The sequence below is a fragment of the Podarcis gaigeae genome (genome assembly GCF_964106915.1).
Source record: "Podarcis gaigeae genome assembly, chromosome: 10".
NCBI classification, from domain to species: Eukaryota; Metazoa; Chordata; class Lepidosauria; order Squamata; family Lacertidae; genus Podarcis; species Podarcis gaigeae.
This window is the reverse complement of record NC_139686.1, coordinates 4008731-4031244: the sequence shown is the minus strand read 5'-3', so window position 1 is coordinate 4031244 and position 22514 is coordinate 4008731. Positions and strand designations below refer to the sequence as shown.

General features: G+C 48.3%; 1 protein-coding gene across 1 annotated transcript in view; it reads right to left on the bottom strand.

Annotated features, from left to right (window-relative positions):
• LOC310826206 (uncharacterized protein) overlaps positions 1-20152 on the bottom strand; it is a 29524-nt gene extending 9372 nt beyond the window's left edge. Inside the window, exons 1-5 of the mRNA XM_083700947.1 lie at positions 20067-20152; positions 12552-12577; positions 11120-11281; positions 9907-10005; positions 7961-8059 (exon numbers count right to left, since the gene is read on the bottom strand). Coding sequence (XP_083557073.1) covers positions 7961-8059; positions 9907-10005; positions 11120-11281; positions 12552-12564 — 373 coding nt within the window. The 5' untranslated portion in view covers positions 12565-12577; positions 20067-20152. The remainder of the gene's footprint in view (positions 1-7960; positions 8060-9906; positions 10006-11119; positions 11282-12551; positions 12578-20066) is intronic.
• Between the last annotated feature and the right edge of the window lie 2362 nt (positions 20153-22514).

Here is a 22514-nt window from a genome sequence, read left to right as displayed (position 1 = left end):
GAAAGCACGTCAAAGTGCAAGAAGATAAATAGGTACCGCTCCGGCAGGAAGGTAAACAGTGCTTCTGTGCACTGCTCTGGTTCGCCAGAAGCGGCTTAGTTATGCTGGCCACATTACCCAGTGTGACGTTAACCTATATGAGAGAGTGCTGGAGGGGAAATAGTTAAATGGGTTGCACAGACAGGACCCAGGGGGGTGGAGTCAGTGGGTATATAAAACTAGTTCTGAGAGGAGTTTGTTGGGAGTTGTGGGTGGGTAGTTGGTTGGATTTCATGGGTTGGCTGGTTGGGAAAGGCAGTTGGTAAGAGCCAGCGTGGTGTAGTGGTTAAGAGCGGTAGTCACGTAATCTGGGGAACCGGGTTCGATTCCCTGCTCCTCCACATGCAGCTGCTGGGTGACCTTGGGCCAGTCACACTTCTCTGAAGTCTCTCAGCCCCACTCACCTCACAGAGTGTTTGTTTCGGGGGAGGAAGGGAAAGGAGAATGTGAGCCGCTTTGAAGGGGAATGAAAGGCAGGATATCAAATCCAAACTCTTCTTCTTCTTGGTAATAGAGAGACAGTTAGGGCAGTTGGTCCTTGAGTGTGGGGTGGTAGCAGAGATAGAGAGAGGAACATAAGAATTAGAAAGTAAAGAGGAACACCATTTGGAATGCTGTACAAGTTTTGTTTTTATAAAACACACTCTTCTTTACTAATTGAAAAGCTGACTGAGACTGAAGTGAGTTTACCAGGGAGGACCTGGTTGGTGGCAGTGGATTAGTGGCGAATGGGTCAATAGTCCGTGAGATGACCGGGAGGCTTTGTACGAACGCCACACCCAGAAGCTGTGCACCGACTCCCTCGGCCAATAAAGCGAGATGAGCGCTGCAACTCCAGAGTCGGTCATGATTGGACCTAATGGTCAGGGGTCCCTTTACCTTTACCTTTACCTTTACCTAACTATTCCATAAGCAGAATGATAAGAATGGTATGTCACTATAAAGAATCACTGAAATTGAGGCCAAACACCTTTCCACAGTAAATATTATATACAAAATGCTGTCTGGAGTGAACTGGAGCACGATGGAGTTATAAGAACAGCAACACAGAAGTGAGATGGTAGGTGCGCCAAAAGTCACAAAAGGTTGCTCAGAGCACAGCAGCAGACAGAACAGTTCTTCCGGGCTAGCGAACTGTTCCAATGACAATTCTTCATCAGCTGGCGATAATATAAAATGAAATCCATTACATTCAAATACAGTCATACCTCGGGTTACAGACGCTTCAGGTTGTGTGATTTCGGGTTACGGACCTGCCAAAACCTGGAAGTACCAGAATGGGTTACTTCCGGGTTTTGGCGGTCGCACATGTGCAGAAGCACTAAATCGCAGTTTGCGCATGTGCAGAAGCGCCAAATTGCAACCTGCTTGGCACTGCGGGCTGCGAACACTGCAGTTTGTGAACACGCATCCCGCACGGATCACGTTCCCAACCCAAGCGTCCACTGTACAAGGCAGAGAATGATATGACAGGCCTGCATATGAACAACCAATAAGAAATACATACCAAAATAAACACAAAGGTACATCAAATGGCCATGGATCAGCGATCACTTAAAAGTGTAGTAAGTGGATACTGTAGACTCTGGCAAGTCCGAAGTCTGTTTGGGGGGCCCCATCCAGCCTGCCGGCCTGTTTAAACTGGCCCCAACAACTTCAATCCTAAAACAACTTTGAGGCAAACAACTTCAATCACCCTAAAAAAAAGGTCAACAACTTTGGTCGGCCCTCACTTCATCAAATCTGGCTCTCTTTGAAAAAAGTTTAGACAGAACCCTAGTTGGATTATAAAGGCTACCCACTGATGCAACGAATCACATAAAATCAGCCCTACATAATCCTATGACAAGCGGGCACACCCCTCTCTGCCCCCTCCCCACTTCAGCCCACCTGCTGAGCCACCAGGGGCGTCTTGCCCGTAGAGGCAAATGGCTCAGGGTGCCAGGGCGCCACGTTCTGCAGGGTGCCAGGGAAGAGGTGGAGGCTGGATGCGGTGCCTCCTGGCATCAGCTCGCCGCCCTTGCCCGCCTCGCTGAAGCAGCGCCGCGCCCAGAGCCTCTGGCCTCTACCCCGCTGGAGGAGCTGCCCTCCAGCCACTGTCCACCTCCTCTAGCCCCACAAAACACCATAAAAAGGTCAGCAACTCTGGGAAACGGGGAGGGATCGCGCCGAAGGGATCTTTGCACCACGGCACCGGATATAATTAAGACGGCCCTGTGAGCCATGATACTAAAGGATGGGGGTGTTGGGATGGGTCCAGGGAGACAGCCGGGCGAACTCCGGTTCTCGGAACAGCATCTATCGAGCCTCAGAAACCTTCAGAGACTGAGCCCGCTCTAATCAGCAGAGTGAAGAACTTTTCACAACGGAAGTGGCGGACAGAGACATGTGTAAGCATATTTACAGCATTTTATGCAGCAGCAGGACAAAAGAAAAACATGTTTGCTTGCCTTCGTGTCAAAGCAAACAGCAGTATAGGCAAAAGCAATATGCAATGGAAGTTCCCAGCAGACTGTGCTGGAAGGAAACAGACATGTGACATACAACAATCCATAAGGTAAAGGTAAAGGTACCCCTGCCCATACGGGCCAGTCTTTCCAGACTCTAGGGTTGTGCGCTCATCTCACTCTATAGGCCGGGAGCCGGCGCTGTCCGCAGACACTTCCGGGTCACGTGGCCAGCGTGACAAGCTGCATCTGGCGAGCCAGTGCAGCACACGGAACGCCGTTTACCTTCCCACTGTGAAATATACTCGGAGTCGCAAAGTGATTTCATGCTCTTTATTCAGCTCATAGTGGTGAGGAGGAATGAATGAAAGTCCCCTCAAAGTATCTGCCTTATATACATTATTTACACAATGGGCTGCACATGATTGGCTAATTCCGGAATTGTACTGTAAACCAATCAGGTTGTGGATTCACTTCAATCTGGAGCATGATTGGGTGGTTCCTGCCAACCAATCATACTGCTGCATTGTTCTAGGACCAATCAGACTGCTGCATTCTGAATCCTATTGTTCTAGGACCAATCAGACTGCTGCAGTTTGAATCCTATTCGACTCAGTACATAACACCCCTCCCCTCTAAGTTCCAGTCCTGCCCGGGAGGTCGCATTCATAGTCCTCAAGGTACGCTGGTGGCCTACGTGTGCGTTGCGGCCTGGGGTGTTCCCTGGTCCGGGGTTCAGGTTCTGGCTCGTGTTCCAAGGATGCTGGCTGTGATGGAGCTGTTTGGTCTGGCGCCACTGGCTCGCTCAGTCGTGGTTCTGGTTCCGGTGTCCTTTCGGCGTCCCGGGACCTCTCTGTATTTACTGGTTCTGCCTCTCCTGCTGGCCCCTGCTGCTCTATGGGCCTCACTGCCCCACTGTTCCCCTGGGACTCCTCTGACCTGTCCTCCTCCTCCTGGTTTTCTCCCGGGAATCGTCGCCGTATCTGGTCACAGTGGCGGCGCCAGCATTGCCCCCCATCCGTTAGCACCTCGTACGACACGGGGCCAGTGACCCTGGTGACTGTGGCAGGTACCCATGCAGGGCCTGCCCCAAAATTCTTTGCGTACACTGGGTCCTGGGCCTCGAAGGTCCGGGGGTTCCCGCCTTCCCCCACCACTACCTCATCCTGAGCTCTATCGGGGTGAAGGCGGTCCAATCTGATTGCAAGGCGCCGACCCATTAGTAGTTCAGCGGGGCTCCGGCCAGTCGTTGAGCTGGGGGTGCTGTGCTGTGCTAGAAGGAATGTGGCAAGGCGGTACTCCCAATCCCCTTGCGTCATGCGGCGAAGGGTGTCCTTGGTGGTCCGCACCATGCGTTCTGCTTGGCCATTGGTGGCAGGGTGGAATGGCGCCGAACGGATGTGGCGGATGGCGTTCTGCGCTGTGAAGGTTTGGAATTCTCCTGACGTAAATGCAGTCCCATTGTCTGAGACAAGAGTGTCAGGGAGCCCGTGGGTTGCAAACAGCCTGCGTAGTACCCGGATGGCTGCGGATGTAGAAGTGGACGGTACCAGTGCGACTTCCAGCCATTTGGTGTAGGAGTCCACCACTATGAAGAATGTTTTCCCCTGAAAGGGGCCAGCGAAGTCCACATGCAGGCGTGACCATGGTGCTCGGGCGGACTCCCAGGACTGGACTGGGGCCCTTGGGGGATCTGGGCGGGATTCTTGGCAGGCCTGGCAGTGTTTGACCCAGGCCTCTATCTCTCCGTCAATCCCCGGCCACCACACATAACTCCTGGCAAGGGCCTTCATTCTTACTACCCCTGGGTGTGTCTCGTGTAGGGCTGTGAGGACCCTTTTGCGGAGGGGCTGGGGAACAACGACCCTGCTTCCCCATAACAGGCACCCCTTGTGGGCCGACAGTTCATGTTTGCGGGTTGTGTAGCTGGCGAATTCTGGCCCGGGGCTGCTGCTGGGCCATCCCCTCCACACCCAGTCCAGGACCCGGGAGATGACCCTATCTTTCTTGGAATGGTGTGCAACTTCTTGTGCCTGAATGGGGCGGTCGGGAAGCAGCTCCAGGCTCATAACCTCTTGTGCAGGTGCCGGGTCGGGGCCTGTTTCTGGTAGTGGTAGCCTGCTGAGGGCGTCCGCATGGCCCATCGCCTTCCCAGGGCGGTGAATCAGTGCATACTGGTAGCTGGCAAGGAAAATTGACCACCTGAGGACACGAGGAGACAGCACTTGGGGGGTCTGCTTTTCGGGGGCAAACAAGCCAAGCAACGGTTTGTGGTCAGTCACCACGGTGAAGGGCCGCCCGTACAAGAAATCATGGAATTTTTTTACTCCCTTCACGATTGCCAGGCCCTCCTTGTCGATTTGTGAGTAGTTCCGCTCGGTTGCGTTGAGTGTCTGGGAAAAGTATGCCACCGGTACCTCTCTTCCATCTGGGAGTTGGTGTCCCAGGACAGCGCCAATGCCATAGGGTGAGGCGTCGCATGCTAGCACCACCGGCAGCCTCTCGTCGAAGTGTGCCAAGACCGAGTTTGAGACAAGCAAGTCCTTGACTGCCTGGAATGCGGCCTCCTGGCGCTGGCCCCACACCCAAGGGGCCCGCTTGTCCAGGAGTCTGTGTAGGGGCTCCGCTACCGCCGCCTTGTGGGGAAGGAAGGAATGGTAAAAGTTCAATAGTCCCAAGAAGGCCTGAAGTTCAGTCTTGTTTTTGGGCGCTGGGGCATCACAAATGGCCCGTACCTTGTCCCCAGTCGGGTGGACCCCTTCTGCGTCCACCATGAATCCCAGAAAGTCCACCTGGGGCACTCCTAGTAGACATTTTTCCCGCTTCACCTTGAGACCCGCTGTCTGGAAACGGTGCAGAACGGTGCGGAGGCGGTCCTCAAACTCCTCTGGTGTGGGCCCGGCAATCAACACATCATCGAAGAAGGGGGTGACGCCAGGAATCCCTTTAAGGAGAGAGTCCATTAGATTCTGGAATATGCCTGGTGCCACGCTGACACCGAATTGCAGCCGCTTTACCCTGAATGCTCCTCTGTGCGTCACAATCGTCTGTGCCTCTGCTGTTGCCTCATCTACTGGCAGCTGTTGATATGCTTGGGCCAAGTCCAGCTTGCCAAAAATTTTCGACCCAGCCAGGGTGGCAAGGACATGGCTGACCACTGGCACTGGGTATGCATGGGCCGTGAGGGCCTTGTTTATGGTACATTTGTAGTCTGCGCAGATGCGGACTGAACCATTAGGCTTGACAGGTGTGACGATTGGGGTTTCCCAGGGGGCATTAGGTATCGGTTCCAGCACTCCTTGCTCCACGAGCCGGTCCAATTCCTCGTCTATACGGGGTTTCAGAGCGAACAGGACCCGGCGGGCCTTGAGCCTGACCGGTCGTACTGCGGGGTCAAGCTGTAGAGCAATGGGGGGGCCCCGTATACTGTCCCAATTTCCCATCGAAAACCCCCGGAAATTCCTTGCATATGGCGTCCACGTCCACTTGTAAGCTAGTGTGGTTCACCCCGGTGACAGCTAGCCCCAGTGGTCCAAACCATGCCAATCCCAGTAAGCTAATGTAGGGGCCCTTGACCACAAGCAAGTCTAGTTGCCGCGTCCGCCCTCGGTATTGCACCCTGAAGGTCCCCACCCCCATTGTGGGGACCTTACGTTTCTGGAAGTCCCGGAGGGTGAATGGGGCCGGCCTGAGTTTGGGACCCCCAGTAGGACACAGTTTCCTTAAGGTCCTTGCCGAGATTATGGATAGAGTTGAACCCGTGTCAAGCTCCATGCGGCATGGGGCCCCCTCTATCTGTACCTCTACATAAATTTTCTCTATGTTGGGGTGGGGCAACTGGTATACCTGGAAGTCCGTGAGCTCCGTCGAGTTGCCTTGGTGCGTTGGGCCCCGGGACCTGGGGCTCTTGGATTGGTCGTCTGATGCCTGGCGTCGGGTGGGCCGAGCCCGACACACCCGGGCGATGTGTCCCGATTTTCTGCACTGTCTGCACTCTGCATTGCGGAAACGGCAGGTCCTCCTCTCATGACTTTCTCCACAGCTTGCGCAGTTCCCTCCTTCTCGTCGAGGCAGCTGTGGTATGTGGGCTGCTTGAGTGCGCTGCTGTACTCGGTGCACCTCCTCCCTGTCAGATCCTGAGTCGTCGGTGAGGTCTTCGTGGTGGACCCTCGGTTGGGACGGCTGGCTCGGCCGTGCCTCTTGTGTCGACCTCTCGGCAGCTTCCGTTGCCAGGGCCTCCTCCAGAGCGACCTGGAACGTTAGGTTCTTCTTAGCGTAGAGGCGTCGTTGCAGCCTCTCATCCCTCAGGCCACCGACGAGGCGGTCACGAAGCATGTTCTCCAGCTCTGAGAAGTTGCAGAACCGGGCGGCTTGGCGGAGAGAGGTCACAAACCCAGTTATGGTTTCCCCAGGGGCTTGCCGCTTTGCGTAGAAGGCATTTCGACGAGCCACCACTGAGGGCTGTGGCGAAAAGTGCCCCTTCAGCTGTTCCATTATTGTTTTGTATGGAACAGTAGCCAGGTCTTCAGGCGCAAGGAGAGCCCGGGCGATTTCAAATGTCTCCTCTCCGCAGACGCTGAAGAATATTGCCCTCTTCTTGGCGTCTTCATCATCGGTGACCCCTTTGGCTTCTAGGAGGAAGGTGAAACGGGAGGCGTACGCTTCCCAGTCTCCAGATGCTGGGTTGAACGGCGAGAAGCTGCTGTCAGTTGCCATTCTGAGTTCCTTGTGTCCCGGAGCTGAAGCCTGGATACACGGTGCGAGGCAGCAGTGCGGCAGGTGGCGGTGCTGCGGTGCTGTGTGTGGCAGTCAGCTCAGCGGGATCCCATCCTCGTCGCCAGTGAAATATACTCGGAGTCGCAAAGTGATTTCATGCTCTTTATTCAGCTCATAGTGGTGAGGAGGAATGAATGAAAGTCCCCTCAAAGTATCTGCCTTATATACATTATTTACACAATGGGCTGCACATGATTGGCTAATTTCGGAATTGTACTGTAAACCAACCAGGTTGTGGATTCACTTCAATCTGGAGCATGATTGGGTGGTTCCTGCCAACCAATCATACTGCTGCATTGTTCTAGGACCAATCAGACTGCTGCATTCTGAATCCTATTGTTCTAGGACCAATCAGACTGCTGCAGTTTGGATCCTATTCGACTCAGTACATAACACACTGGTAAGCGGTCCCTATTTATCTACTTGCACCCGGGGGTGCTTTCGAACTGCTAGGTTGGCAGGCGCTGGGACCGAACGACGGGAGCGCACCCTGCCGCGGGGATTCGAACCGCCGACCATGCGATCAGCAAGTCCTAGGCACTGAGGTTTAACCTACAGCGCCACCTGTGTCCATACATCTGTTCTAAAGGTGGAATGGAACTATATCCTAACAGGGGGCAGTGGTTGGGGGCTTGGCGAGAGGGGCGGGTGGGCAGGTAGGCGGGACGCGGGCATTCTCGCGGCAAGACACCTCTTACCGTTCAATGCATCAAGGGTTTGATTGTGACTGACGAAAAAGACCCGTATCGTTTTCGCAGCGTCAATGTTGTCCGATAGCTGTATGACCCGTTGCTCATCTGTTGTGGAGGAAGGCAGGAAAGATAGGCTGCTATAACACAGGGGGCACGTCCCAGGCGAGACTGGGAGGTTGGGCATCCCTTGCCCCCCACCCCACCCAGATGGCCACAGCTGACACCAGACTTCAACCCCGGCGCCTCTTTGCAAGGTCACAACTCAGTGTGGGAAGCAGACTGCAGAGAGGACATCAGGATTTGTTTATTTTTCTGTCAATAAATTTTCATCAATTTTCCACAGTTACGTTTTCACAATTAAAAGCAAAAGTTAGCCCACATTTCTATCAGATCTAGATTTATGCAGACACATTTTCACTAACCTTCTCTTTGAGATGCTTTGAATCTTCTTTCCCTACCCTCTCCTGGTTCCTTATGCAAACCAAGTTCTGCTGCATTTCCATACTTAAAACTTTCCCAATTATTATTTCCCTTAATTTTATCTAATTTCCTGCTAGTTGCAAGTGTTTACTTAAAACCACGCCAATGTACCAACTTGTTTGCAGTATTTTTGCACATAAACAATAGACGATTCCTACTCTTTTAAAAAAACTTATTGTTGTCATAGTCCAGGGATGTCCAAAGCGATCGACATGTCGACCCTTGGGCTCATTTTCCTCTGTGGGGAAATAAATAACTATAATTTGCACCCGTGCTGCTTCCCTCCACCACAACTTGATATCCTTTACTGCATAATCTTATTTACCTTGTGTCCTTATATTGATCCTTTTATATCTATTAATAACTTTACCTTGAATTAGTTCCTCTTTACACACCTATTCTATACATATCAATGTATTTTCTTTAGAACAGTGTTTTTTTCATATATTCCTCAAAACATTGCCATTCCTTCCTTAGACTGATTAGACTGATTTCTTATGGCTGCCGTTAGTTTAGCTAATTCTGTACATTCACATAATCTACTTATCCAATCTTCCTTTGTGGGGATAGTATCCCCTTTCTAGTTTTTAGGAAGTAATAATCTGGCTGCGGCTGTAGTATATAAGAATAATATTTTCTTATCCTGTGGGATGTCTTTTCCTAAAATCCCTAATAAATACGCTTGCGGCTTCTTCTCTACCAAAATTTTAAACATTGGGAACACATTTTCATTAGGTTTTCCTTGATGGCAGTACAGGCAGTAAATCTAATATCCAACCTTCAAAGTCTCTCCCACTGTTCCATCTGAATTGTATGACCGATACGAACTATTTGAAGAGCAATTGTAATCAACAAATTACGCCAGTAGGACTACAAGAAGTTTTGTAAGGAGAAATGTAGGAAGCATTGCAAAGTAGAGAAAGAATAGAGATATTAGTTATGAGTTAAATGTAATTGTGGAAGTAAGAAAGGCATATTTAGCGAACAGATTGGAAAATTTTCAGATGTGATTGATGGAAGTAAAAAAAAACAAAACAAGGTATAAGATATGAAAGTATGTTTAATTGCTGTTGAAAATGATATGTCGAAAAACGAATAAAAAATTATATAAAAATAAAAATAATAATTGTATGGCTGATGTCCTGGGCCCATTTTATCAAATTTTAGATAATAATTTCTTATTGGTTATTAATAGAACAATTTGCAGTTTAGAGTCTTCTTTTCCGAAGCCTATTTTTTAAAAATCCATATTAAATACATTATTTAACTGGTGATACTGGAGTCAATGGGCGAGCTGACTGAAGTAACAAAAATAAATATGAAAAGTAATTGGGCAACCTAGAATCAATTATTAAAAGAAGAGCAAGGACATTTGAAATTAAAACGATTCTGGCCTTTTTCTTCAAGGTGTGTTCCCCGCCTTGCCCTACGTTGGAGTAAAACACACTTATTCTGAACAGAGGTGAACTTACAGTTATGGTACAGCACACTTGAGCCGATTATCATCAACAAACACAGCCAGAATGTATTTGTTGCTCCCTTTTTAATTTTCTGGATAGCTTCTTCTTTTTCTAAAGGGAAGAGAGGGAATGGAAATTAATCCGGCGCCACCAATAGCAAATATGCCCCTCTCATCAGTTTGGCAAGGCTATCGGAGACAGTGTGGAGCAGTGGTTACAGTGCTGGGTGAGGACTTTGGTTCGAATCCCTACTTCGCCGTGAACTTCACTGGGTGACCTGGGAAGGGCCGTGGCCTGCTCTCAGTCTCACAGGGTCGTTGTGCAGATTAAACGCATAGCAGGAGGAGGTCCAGCTCCGAGGTCCTTCTGGCGGTTCCCTCCCTGCGAGAAGTGAGGTTACAGGGAACCAGACAGAGGGCCTTCTTGGTGGTGGCGCCCACCCTGTGGAACACCCTTCCACCAGATGTCAAAGAGAAAAACAACTACAGTGGTACCCAGAGTTACATACACTTCAGGTTACAGACTCTGCTAACCCAGAAATAGTGCTTCAGGTTAAGAACTTTGCTTCAGGATAAGAAGAGAAATCGTGCTCCGGCGGCGCAGCGGCAGCAGGAGGCCCCATTGGCTAAAGTGGTGCTTCAGGTTAAGAACAGTTTCAGGTTAAGAACGGACCTCCGGAACGAATTAAGTAGGTAACCAGAGGTACCACTATACCAAACTTTTAGAAGACATCTGAAGGCAGCCCTGTTTAGGGATGTTTTTAAGGTTTTATGTTTCACCGTGTTTTTAATTCTGTTGGGAGCTGCCCAGAGTGGCTGGGGAAACCCAGGCAGATGAGCGGGGTATAAATGATGATGATGATGATGGACGACCCCTTGAGCTCCTTGGAGAAAAAGCTGGGGGCATAAATGCAATAAATAAATGAAATATCCTGTGGGAGACATGTAAATGAGGAAGAGACAGCCAGCTTCCAGGGCTGGATTTAGGTCTGATGAGGCCCTCAGCTACTGAAGGTAATGGACACAGTGAGATGGGTGGGGTATAAATAATAAATTATTATTATTATTATATTACTATAGTATCCTTTGAAAGGCGTGCTTTCTGGATTTTGAGATGTATGTGAGAATGTGCATCTTGTGTAACATACGAAATAGATTCCATTCAAGGCAACCGCTTGCCAAAATGCAACTCTAAGATTCTTTGATTAGGTGCACAGGATACAGACCACGTTGATCTTTTTCTTCTTCAGTTAATTCCTTTTCCTCTCCTTCTACTTCCTCTTCTACCTCTTCTCCTCCTTCTCCTTCTCCTTCTCCTTCTCCTTCTTCGGCTTTTTCACCTTTTTTCCCACCTTTTTTTGCTTCCGCCCCTTTCTTTGCTTTCTTATCTGCAAAATAATGTCTATTTTAGAAGAAGCCAGCAAAACACACCAGAATTACAAGCAGTTGAGTAGTTCTGCCTTCTCTCTGTCACCCAAATACCATTTCTCCATTTTCTTCAAGTTAAACACCTACCATTTGCTTGTTCTTCCTCTTCCATCAGACATAGCTGAGGAAACCTTTTATTATTTTCCACCTCTCTTGCAAGCCTGAGCTCATTCTGAGCTTTAGCCAGCCTGACTTTCCCGCTGCAACTGCTGGCTACTTGTGTAAATGCCTCCTTTGAGATTCCTCCTTTCTTCTATTTCTTATACATGGAGCTGACCTTGAAAGCCCTAAATGGCCTCAGCCCAGTATCCCTGAAGGAGCGTCTTCACCCCCATCGTCCATCCCGGACGCTGAGGTCCAGCTCCGAGGGCCTTCTGGCAGTTCCCTCCCTGCGAGAAATGAGGTTACCGCGAACCAGGCAGAGGGCCTTCTCAGTGGTGGCACCCGCCCTGTGCAATGTCCTCCCATCAGATGTCAAGGAAATAAAGAACTCCCTGGCTTTTAGAAGACATCTGAAAGCAGCCATGTATCCGGAAGTTTCCACCATGAATCCAGGACATTTTTATGTATTGATGCGATGTTAAGAACCACCGCAATATGGCCCAGCTCCTTATGAGGTTCGCTGGGCTTGAAGCAATGATTCTTCAACATCAACTTCATGTTGTGCGGATGCCTGATGATCGTCTTCCAAAGCAACTACTCTATTCCAAATTTAAAAATGGAAAGAGTAACGCTGGTGGTCAACAAAAGAGATTTAAAAACTGTCTCAAGGCAAATCTTTAAAAAAATGTAGTATAAACACTGACAACTGGGAATAACTGGCCTGCGAGCGCTCCAGTTGGAGAACAGCCTTTCCTAAAGGTGTTGTGGGCTTTGAAGACACTCAAACTCAGGACACAAGGGAGAAACATGCTAAGAGGAAGGCACACTTGGCAAATCCACACTGTGATCAACTCCCACCTGGAAACCAATGTCCCCACTGTGGAAGGAGGTGTGGATCCAGAATTGGCCTCCACAGTCACTTACAGAGTCATTGTTAAAACCGTGTTTGTGGAAGGCAATCTTACTCGGCTACGAGGGATCACCAAAGAAAGAAGAATCTTGAAAAAACTGGACATGCAATCCTTGGCAGAGCAGCTGGCTGTCTAGGCCGGGCACCCACAGAGCAGATTTCTCACCCCCTTCCACTGTCTGTTCCTGAACCTGGTATGGGCATGGCGGTATACATACCTACTGCAGGCATCCTTTCATGTTCTCTGTAAAACAAGAAGGGAGAATATCAGTGTGCAGCAGATTTAAGGTTATAAGGATATAGGAATGACCTGGGATGGATCTACACTTGTGGTTTATAACGTTAAAAAGGCGTTATTTTAAAAAATGCCTCTTGTGGTTAACAACACAAAAACTTTGCTACAGAAGATGTGAGCCAAGAAACAATGGCTGATTAGACCAGGGGTCAGCAAACCTTTTCAGCAGGGGGCCGGTCCACTGTCCCTCAGACCTTGTGGGAGGCCGGATTATATTTTTTTTGGGAAAAAGAAGAATGAATTCCTGTGCCCGACAAATAACTCAGAGATGCATTTCAGATAAAAGGGCACATTCTACTCATGTAAAAACACGTTGATTCCCATGGATTGGATGGAGAATAAAGATGGATAATATTAGTTTTGAATTTGAAAAATACTGAAAATGCAGAGACATGAATGAGGACGATTATCTCTAGAAATCTGGAACATGGGAAGTCAAAATATATATTTTTTAATATAATTGGAATATATAATTGGTGTATTGTTATTATTGTAATTTGGATTGATTTGATTTGACATTAATTGGAAGATTGTTATTGAAAATGAATAAATTCTTTAACAAAAAACAAAAAAACGTTATTAAAATGTGGCACCAGAGGGCGCTGCAGAGCAGCGAACCTTTGGCAATGGAGAACTGTGTTGAGAGTTAGATAATGTTATATGAAATAACGTTTTTACAGATTAGTGTAGATCCAGTCCTGGTGGAGCAGGTGTCTAGGCCAGTATCCTGTTCCCATAGCGGCGAAGCAGATGCCTGCTCTGGGAAACCCGCAAGCCAGATCAGAGTCCAGTTGCTTCCAGAAAATGGTTTTCTGAAGCATGGGGGCAGATCAGAGCCATCGTGGCATCTAAGAACTTCTAAAAAACACCCAAATCTTTCTTGTCATCATGTCCCAGGGAAAGTCCAGACCAGAAAATGCCGGATGTAGAAACAAGGTGCTACCAAATTGTACCCGCTTCCTCATCCACCCAGGTCCGGAATGGTTGCCAACCCTCGCCCTGGAAAGGTAAAGGTAAAGGGACCCCTGACCGTTAGGTCCAGTCGCATACGACTCTGGGGTTGCGGCGGTCATCTCGCTTTATTGGTGCAGGGAGCCGGCGTACAGCTTCCGGGTCCTGTGGCCAGCATGACTAAGACGCTTCTGGCAAACCAGAGCAGCGCACAGAAACGCCATTTCCCTTCCTGCTGCAATGGTACCTATTTATCTACTTGCACTGGTGTGCTTTCGAACTGCTAGGTTGGCAGGAGCTGGGACTGAGCAACGGGAGCTCACCCCATCGCGGGGATTCGAACCGCTAACCTAATTGTACCCGCTTCCTCATCCACCTGGGTCTGGAATGGTTGCCAACCCTCACCCTGGCAAAGAACAGAAGAAAAATACCCTTGTGGAACAGCAGGCACATTTGGGATTTTGTGACTGTCTAGAGTCCAGGTTCCTAGCTTGATAACACAGTGAGTGTAGATCAGGGGTTGGCAAATATTTTGAGCCGGGGTCCGGTCTGCTGTCCATCAGACCTGGTGGCAGGCCGGAAAAGCAGCAAGGGGGTGGGCTGGAAGAAGAGGTGAGGGGGGCAAGTAGTCCTCCTCCCCACCCCCAGCCTCTGCACTTACCTTCCCAGGGGCTGCCGTGCCACTGCCGCCACCACTGCTTCTAGTGGGTAGACAGAGTGAGCTCATCCTCTCCACTCTCTGGCCCACGGGAGCACCAAGGTGGCAGTGGCGGAGGGAAGATGAGCGGAGCGAAAGGGCTGGCTCCGGAGAGGGGCTGCTTAAAATGGCGCTCAGCCAGTTTAGCCCAGCCCCCTTCCTCCTCTAGGCAGGGCGGGGAGAAGCCAGGAGGAGGGAGGGAGGAGGTGCCGCCACGAAGTGTGTGAGGGAGAGGGGGGAGAAATGGAATGGCGCAGGGGGGAAATGGTGCAGCTCAAACGAACAGAATCCCCACACCCATCCACGGACAGTCTGCGGGCCAGATCCTGAAGGCAATTGGGCCTGATCTGAGCCACGGGTCTTAGTTTGCCAACCCCTGGCATAGACAATTAAAAAGGAGGATTTATTGCAAAAACAAACAGATAGCTCTGGACGGTTCTAACAAAGTCTCCAACATCATTACTCAAGATGAACCTTCTGAAGACTCCTTCCGGTGTCTACAGAATATATCAAACTTTCACACCTTACATCTCTTGTTTTGCTTCCTGTCTAGTAGCCCTCCCAGGGAGCAGAAAAGACTACTTATAGAATCATAGAATCATAGAGTTGGAAGAGACCCCAAGGGCCATCGAGTCCAACCCCCTGCCAAGCAGGAAACACCATCAGAGCACTCCTGACATATGGTTGTCAAGCCTCTGCTTAAAGACCTCCAAAGAAGGAGACTCCACCACACTCCTTGGCAGCAAATTCCACTGTCGAACAGCTCTTACTGTCAGGAGGTTCTTCCTAATGTTTAGGTGGAATCTTCTTTCTTGTAGTTTGGATCCATTGCTCCGTGTCCGCTTCTCTGGAGCAGCAGAAAGCAACCTTTCTTCCTCCTCTATGTGACATCCTTTTATATATTTGAACATGGCTATCATATCACCCCTTAACCTCCTCTTCTCCAGGCTAAACATGCCCAGCTCCCTTAGCCATTCCTCATAAGGCATCGTTTCCAGGCCTTTGACCATTTTGGTTGCCCTCCTCTGGACACGTTCCAGTTTGTCAGTGTCCTTCTTGAACTGTGGTGCCCAGAACTGGACACAGTACTCCAGGTGAGGTCTGACCAGAGCAGAATACAGTGGCACTATTACTTCCCTTGATCTAGATGCTATACTCCTATTGATGCAGCCCAGAATTGCATTGGCTTTTTGAGCTGCCGCGTCACACTGTTGGCTCATGTCAAGTTTGTGGTCAACCAAGACTCCTAGATCCTTTTCACATGTACTGCTCTCAAGCCAGGTGTCACCCATCTTGTATTTGTGCCTCTCATTTTTTTTTGCCCAAGTGCAATACTTTACATTTCTCCCTGTTAAAATTCATCTTGTTTGTTTTGGCCCAGTTCTCTAATCTGTCAAGGTCGTTTTGAAGTGTGATCCTGTCCTCTGGGGTGTTAGCCACCCCTCCCAGCTTGGTGTCACCTGCAAATTTGATCAGGATGCCCTTGAGTCCATCATCCAAGTCGTTGATAAAGATGTTGAATAAGACCGGGCCCAAGACAGAACCCTGTGGCACCCCACTAGTCACTCTTCTCCTGGATGAAGAGGAACCATTGATGAGCACCCTTTGGGTTTGGTCAGTCAGCCAGTTACAAATCCACTGAGTGGTAGCATAGTCAAGACCGCATTTTACCAGCTTCTTTACAAGAATATCATGGGGCACCTTGTCAAATGCCTTGCTGAAATCAAGGTAGGCTACATCCACTGCGTTCCCTTCATCTACCAGGCTTGTAATTCTGTCAAAAAACGAGATCAGGTTAGTCTTACATGACTTATTTTTCAGAAATCCATGCTGAATATTGGTGATTACAGCATTCCTTTCTAGGTGCTCACAGTTGTTTAGTCGTTTAGTCGTGTCCGACTCTTCGTGACCCCATGGACCAGAGAACGCCAGGCACCTCTGTCCTCCACTGCCTCCCGCAGTTTGGTCAAACTCATGCTGGTAACCTCGAAAACACTATCCAACCATCTCGTCCTCTGCCGTCCCCTTCTCCTTGTGCCCTCCATCTTTCCCAACATCAGGGTCTTCTCCAGGGAATCTTCTCTTCTCATGAGGTGGCCAAAGTACTGGAGCCTCAGCTTCACAATCTGTCCTTCCAGTGAGCACTCAGGGTTGATCTCCTTCAGTATGGAGAGGTTTGATCTTCTTGCAGTCCATGGGACTCTCAAGAGTCTCCTCCAGCACCTCCTCCTCTGCTCACAGACTGTTTGCTTAATGATCTGCTCCAGAATCTTCCCTGGTATTGATGTCAGACTGACTGGGCGGTAATTATTTGGGTCCTCTCTTTTCCCCTCTTTGAAAATAGGGACAACATTTGCCCTCCTCCAGTCTGCCGGGACTTCGCCTGTTCTCCAGGAATTCTCAAAGATGACTGCCAGTGGTTCTGAGATCACATCTGCCAGTTCTTTTAATACTCTTGGATGCAGTTCATCTGGCCCTGGAGACTTGAATACATCTAAACTAGCCAAGTATTCTCCTTAGTTATTCTGGGCTGTGTTTCCTCTGCTGAATCATTTGCTCCAAATTCTTCAGGTCAGGCATTGTTTTCTTTATAGGAGAAGACTGAGGTAAAGAAGGCATTGAGGAGTTCAGCCCTTTCTGTGTCCCCTGTTTGCATTTCACCATCTTCTCCTCTGAGTGACCCCACTGTTTCTTTGTTCTTCCTTTTGCTACGGACATACCCATAAAAGCCTTTTTTGTTGCTTTTAACCTCTCTAGCAAGCCTGAGTTCATTTTCTGACTTTGTGTCTACACGTGCTGGCTATTTGTTTGAATTCCTCTTTGGTGGTTTTCCCCCTTTTCCATTTTTTGTACACATCCTTTTTTAAGCCTAACTCATTTAAAAGTTCTTTAGATAGCCACCCTGGCTTCTTTAGGCACCTTCCATGTTTCCGTCTCATTGGTATTGCCTGAAGTTGTGCTTTTACTATCTCCCTCTTAACAAACTCCCAGCCATCATGAACTCCCTTTCCTTTCAGTGTTACTGTCCATGGGATCTCACCCAGCACTTCCCTAAATTTTATGATGTCGGCTTTCTTAAAGTCAAGAAATTGAGTCCTAGTATGCTTGGCTGCTCCTTTCCGCTGTATAGTAAACTTCAGAAGAACATGATCACTCGCGCCTAATGATCCTTCCACTTCTACCCCACTAACCAGGTCATCAACATTGGTTAGGACCAGATCTAAAATGGCTGTTCCTCTTGTTACTTCTCCCACTTTCTGGACAACAAAGTTGTCTGCAAGGCCAGTGAGGAATCTGTTTGACCTTATGCTCTTGGCTGAGTTTGACATCCAACAAATATCCGGGTAATTGAAGTCCCCCATTACTACTCTCTCCCTTCCTTTTGCATGCTTGGCTATCTGTTCCAGGAAGGCATCATCTATGTCCTCCATTTGGCTTGGGGATCTATAGTAAACTCCCACAATGAGGTCACTGTTATTCTTCTCTCCCTTAATTTTGACCCAAATGCTCTCACTTTGGCTTTGAGGTTCTAAATCTTGGATCTCTTCACAGGTATACACATCCCTGACATATAACACCACTCCTCCTCCTATCTTGTCTGGTCTGTTTCTCTGAAATAGATTGTATCCCTCCATTATTACATTCCAGTCGTGGGACTCATCCCACCAGGTTTCAGTGATGCCTATTATGTCATATTTAGTTTGCTGTACCAAGAGCTCAAGCTCATCTTGTTTATTTCCCATGCTTTGCGCATTAGTGTACAGACATTGAAGTCCATTAATCATTCCCCCGTGTCTCTTATTTAAGGATTTTTTCCTCCCACCACTAGGTCTGCGTGCTGTTTGCTCCATTTGGTCTATGACATTTGGATGATCATCTTCATCAATTGATAGACTCCTACCTTCAGGAGCACTGTCTCCCTCCCCACATTAGTCAGTTTAAAGCCCTCCTGATGACGTTTGTGAGATTTTTGGCAAAAACCTTCCTCCCAACCATTGTGAGGTGCAGCCCATCGCTTGCCAGAAGTCCATCTTCAAGAAACTGCAGTCCGTGATCTAAGAATCCAAACCGTTCCTGTTTACACCATTTGCGAAGCCAGCTGTTCACTTCCACTATTTTTCCCTCTCTCCCTGGGCCACGTCGTTCAACTGGGAGGACAGATGAGATGACAATTTGTGCATTTAATTGCTTCAATTTCCTGCCCAGAGCCTCGTAGTCTCTTTTGATCTTCTGGAGGCTATTGCTTGCAGTGTCATTGGTTCCCACATGAACCAAGAGGAAGGGGTATTTGTCAGTGGGTTTTATGATTCCTTGCAGTCGTTCAGTTACATCTTGGATCTTAGCCCCAGGGAGACAGCACACCTCCCAAGACATCTTGTCAGGCCCACAGATCACTGCTTCTGTTCCCCTCAGTAGGGAATCCCCTATCACCACTACACGCCTCCTCTTAGGTCTGGTCGGGGTTCTTCCGTGAGCTGTCCGTTCCAAGGTCGCCTGCACATTCCCTGAGGACTGACTTTGCTGCTTGTCTTCATATACCTGATCGACTGTAATGAGGGAGAGATCCTCAAATGGAGTCTGCTCTTCGTCTTCCATGCTAGGGGAGAGGACCTCAAAGCGATTGTGTATTTCTAAACAATCAGAGCGAACCCTGGGCTTCCTACTTCTTTGTGTCACGTTTCTCCATATATCTGGCTCCTGTGTTGGTGAACTAGCCTCCTTCTCAGGGGAGTCCCCTGTCTCCTCCTTGGTGGAGACGGTGTGCTCTGTTGCTTCCAAGAAGAGCTCCAGCTCTCTAATTCTTTGGAGCGTAGCTACACGTTCCTCCAGTTGCTGGACTTTGTCTTCTAAGAGGGCAATCAACATGCAATCGCTGCAGGTAAAGCTGCCTGCAACCTTTGGCAAGATGGCAAACATTGCGCAGGAACCGCAGGCGACTGCAGCTGTTCCCTCACCCTCCATCTTGAGAACGTGTCATTGGGGGTGGCTACAGCGGTCCTCCATCATAAAAAGCGTGAAGACAGGACAAATAACTCAAAAAAACCTAGGTCTCCCCCAACAAATGTTTGAGACTAGCTCCCCTAAATCTCTACTTATGTATGTGACTACAGCTGCGCAAATGCACTTGGCCCAGAGATGAAAAGAAGATAAAGTCCCTATAAGAGAAGAATGGCAGATGAAGTTAATGGACTATGCCGAAATGGCTAAAATGACCGGAACAGTCAGAAATCAGGAAGACCAAAATTTTAATAATGAATGGGGAAAATTTATAATATATCTTAAAAACCCCTGTAAACAGTTAAAATCATTAGTAGGATTGGAATAACACTTGTAGTTTAATGGTGAATTCTGGACACAATGTAAGAGGCAAAGGGTTGGATTATCATAAAAGATGCAGGAGGAAATGATAAATAATAGGACCCACAAAGGGGAGGGTTGAAGTCCAGGAGATTCCTTCGATTCTGGTTTTTATGATTTATGTTGGATATATCTCTGTAAAATTTTAATTTGAAAAACCAAATAAATAAATTTTAAAAAAGAAAAGAAAAGTAACGGGCCGGCTGGTGTTTGGTGAGTTGTAGCTGAATGCCTGTATTTTGCATGTGGGAGTTTCCTGGGTTGAACCTGGGTTCGGAGACCCAGAAGAAGGGTCTTGGGGGTTATAACTGGAAGAGATCTCCTTTCTCTAGAGATTTTGGGGAGCTGTTTCCAGCAGTCCCTGGGACAGAGATCACCAGTGAGCTGTCTTTCAAGGCGATTTCCCTCCCTCCACGTTGCCCCATTGGTTACCTTGGCGCATTGATGGATCGATCCCCCTTTGCTCTACCTCCGGCTCTTCCGGCAGATGCCCTTCCCTCCAACGGCTTCGACCACCTTCGGATTTGATGCAGAACATTCCAGAACCTCACCATTCAGCTCCTCCTGTGCCCTGATTGGCTGTCTGCCCTTTCTAATCTGCTTCTTCTTCTTTGGCAATCCCTTGTAGCCGAGTAAGATTGTCTTCCATAAACACGGTCTTAACAGTGAGTCTGTAAGTGACTGTGGAGGCCAATTCTGGATCCACACGTCCTTCCACAGTGGGGACATTGGTTTCCGGGCGGGAGTTGATCACAGTGTGGATTTGCCAAGTGTGCCTTCCTCTTAGCATGTTTCTCCCTTGCGTCCTGAGATTGAGCGACTTCAAAGCCCATGACACCTTTGGGAAAGGGCTGTTCTCCAAATGGAGCACTCGCAGGCCAGTGTTTCCCAATTGTTAGTGTTTATACTACGTTTTTTAAAGGTTTGCCTTGATAGAGTCTTTGAACCTATTTTGTTTTAAAAGGGTTGTTTAAAGAGGACGTGGGTGGTGCTGTGGGTTAAACCACTGAGCCTAGGGCTTGCTGATCGGAAGGTCAGTGGTTCGAATCCCTGTGACAGGGTGAGCTCCCGTTGCTCGGTCTCTGCTCCTGCCAACCTACTCGTTCGAAAGCACATCAAAGAGCAAGTGGATAAACAGGTACCACTCCGGTGCGAAGGTAAACGGCGTTTTCGTGCGCTGCTCTGGTTCGCCAGAAGTGGTTTAGTCCTGCTGGCCACATGACCCGGAAGCTGTATGCCGGCTCCCTCAGCCAGTAAAGCGAGATGAGTGCCGCAACCCAAGAGTCGGCCACGACTGGACCTAATGGTCAGGGGTCCCTTTACCTTTATACTACATTTTTTAAGATTTGCCTTGAGAGAGTCTTTAGACCTCTTTTGTTGACCACCAGCATTATGCTTTCCATTTTTAAGTTCTGAACAGAGTAGTTGCTTTGGAATACAATTATCAGGCATCTGCCCAACATGACCAGTCCAGCAAAATTGATGTTGAAGAATCATTGCTTCAGCACTGGTGATCTTTGCTTCTTCCAGTACACTGGCATTAGTTTGCCTGTCTTCCCAAGTGATGTGTAAATTTTTTTTGAGACACATTCCACCCATGGCGTAAGCCCAGGGAGATGTGGCAAACATGCCTGAAAAGCATTGCTCTTCATAATACTTATGCTAACAGTAGCATCATAAAACTGTAGACTGTGATTAAAAGCTCTACTCACGGAGCTATGTGGAATCTTTAATAATAATAATAATAATAATAATAATAATTTTAATATTAAATTCTTTCAACAGCTGCTCTCTGGAGCGGGATCAAACATCCTTACTCAGTCATCCATCCAAAAAAAAATATTTTTATTAAAGATTTCTTAGTTTACAAAAATACGTGCATTGCCTCTTTTTTCCAAGTTGGGCTTTCTACAGAGCATGGGAGAGCTCTTGAGATGTTTGAAGATAGCTCTCATAACTCCTCTCAGCCTCCTCCTCTCCAGGCCAAACATATCCAACTCCTTCAACCGTTCCTCATCAGGCTTGGTTTCCAGATCCTCAATCATCTTGGTCTTGCACACTTTCCAGCTTGTCAATATCCTCCTTAAATTGCGATGCCCCTAACTAGACACAGGACTCCCTGTCCTGGCCCAGTATAGTGATTAAAACATTACGTAATGGCTTTCATCCTGCTTAACGACGGTGCGATGGACTTTTGCATTGCACGTGTCGTTGCATTTTTATATCTTACATTATGTACAGGCCTGCTGATGTTATCGGCTGACGTTTCCTGATCGTTCTTATTCACAAATGAATGAGCCAGGTAATCGCCCGTCAAATTGCCATCTGTCCTCAGGCTTAATGAATGGAACAAAGACAGGACCCAGCTGTTGTTTTGCAGAGTCTATTACGCAGTGGAATGATGAGGAGTACGTGCCACATACTTTACTTTACTTTACTTTATTTACACTTCAATGCTAAGAGCTTACAAACAAGCATCTTGCCTCTGCGTGTGCAGAGAAAACACCCTCTCTCCTCTGAAGCACGGAGGGAAGTGAGAAAAACAGGAAACCAGTGTACGTCACATCCAGTCTCCTTTCCCGTGAGAAACTCCAACAGCAACTCTGACTGTGGAATGTAAACATTGTCTTGTGACAAGCATTTCGCTGCACAGTGAAGAGAGCAGAAACCAACATCCTCCCCCTTTCTGTGAACATCACTGGGCAGCGTGTTCGTACAATATCAGTACAAACCCAACTTCTGCACATAGGTACAGTGTTGATCCCTTGATACAATCTTGGACAATACATCAGCAGGAATTTCATTACCTGGCATATAGGACACCGTTACGAGTCCCTTCTGAATACGTTCCCTAGCATGTTGCAACTTCAATTGCAAGTG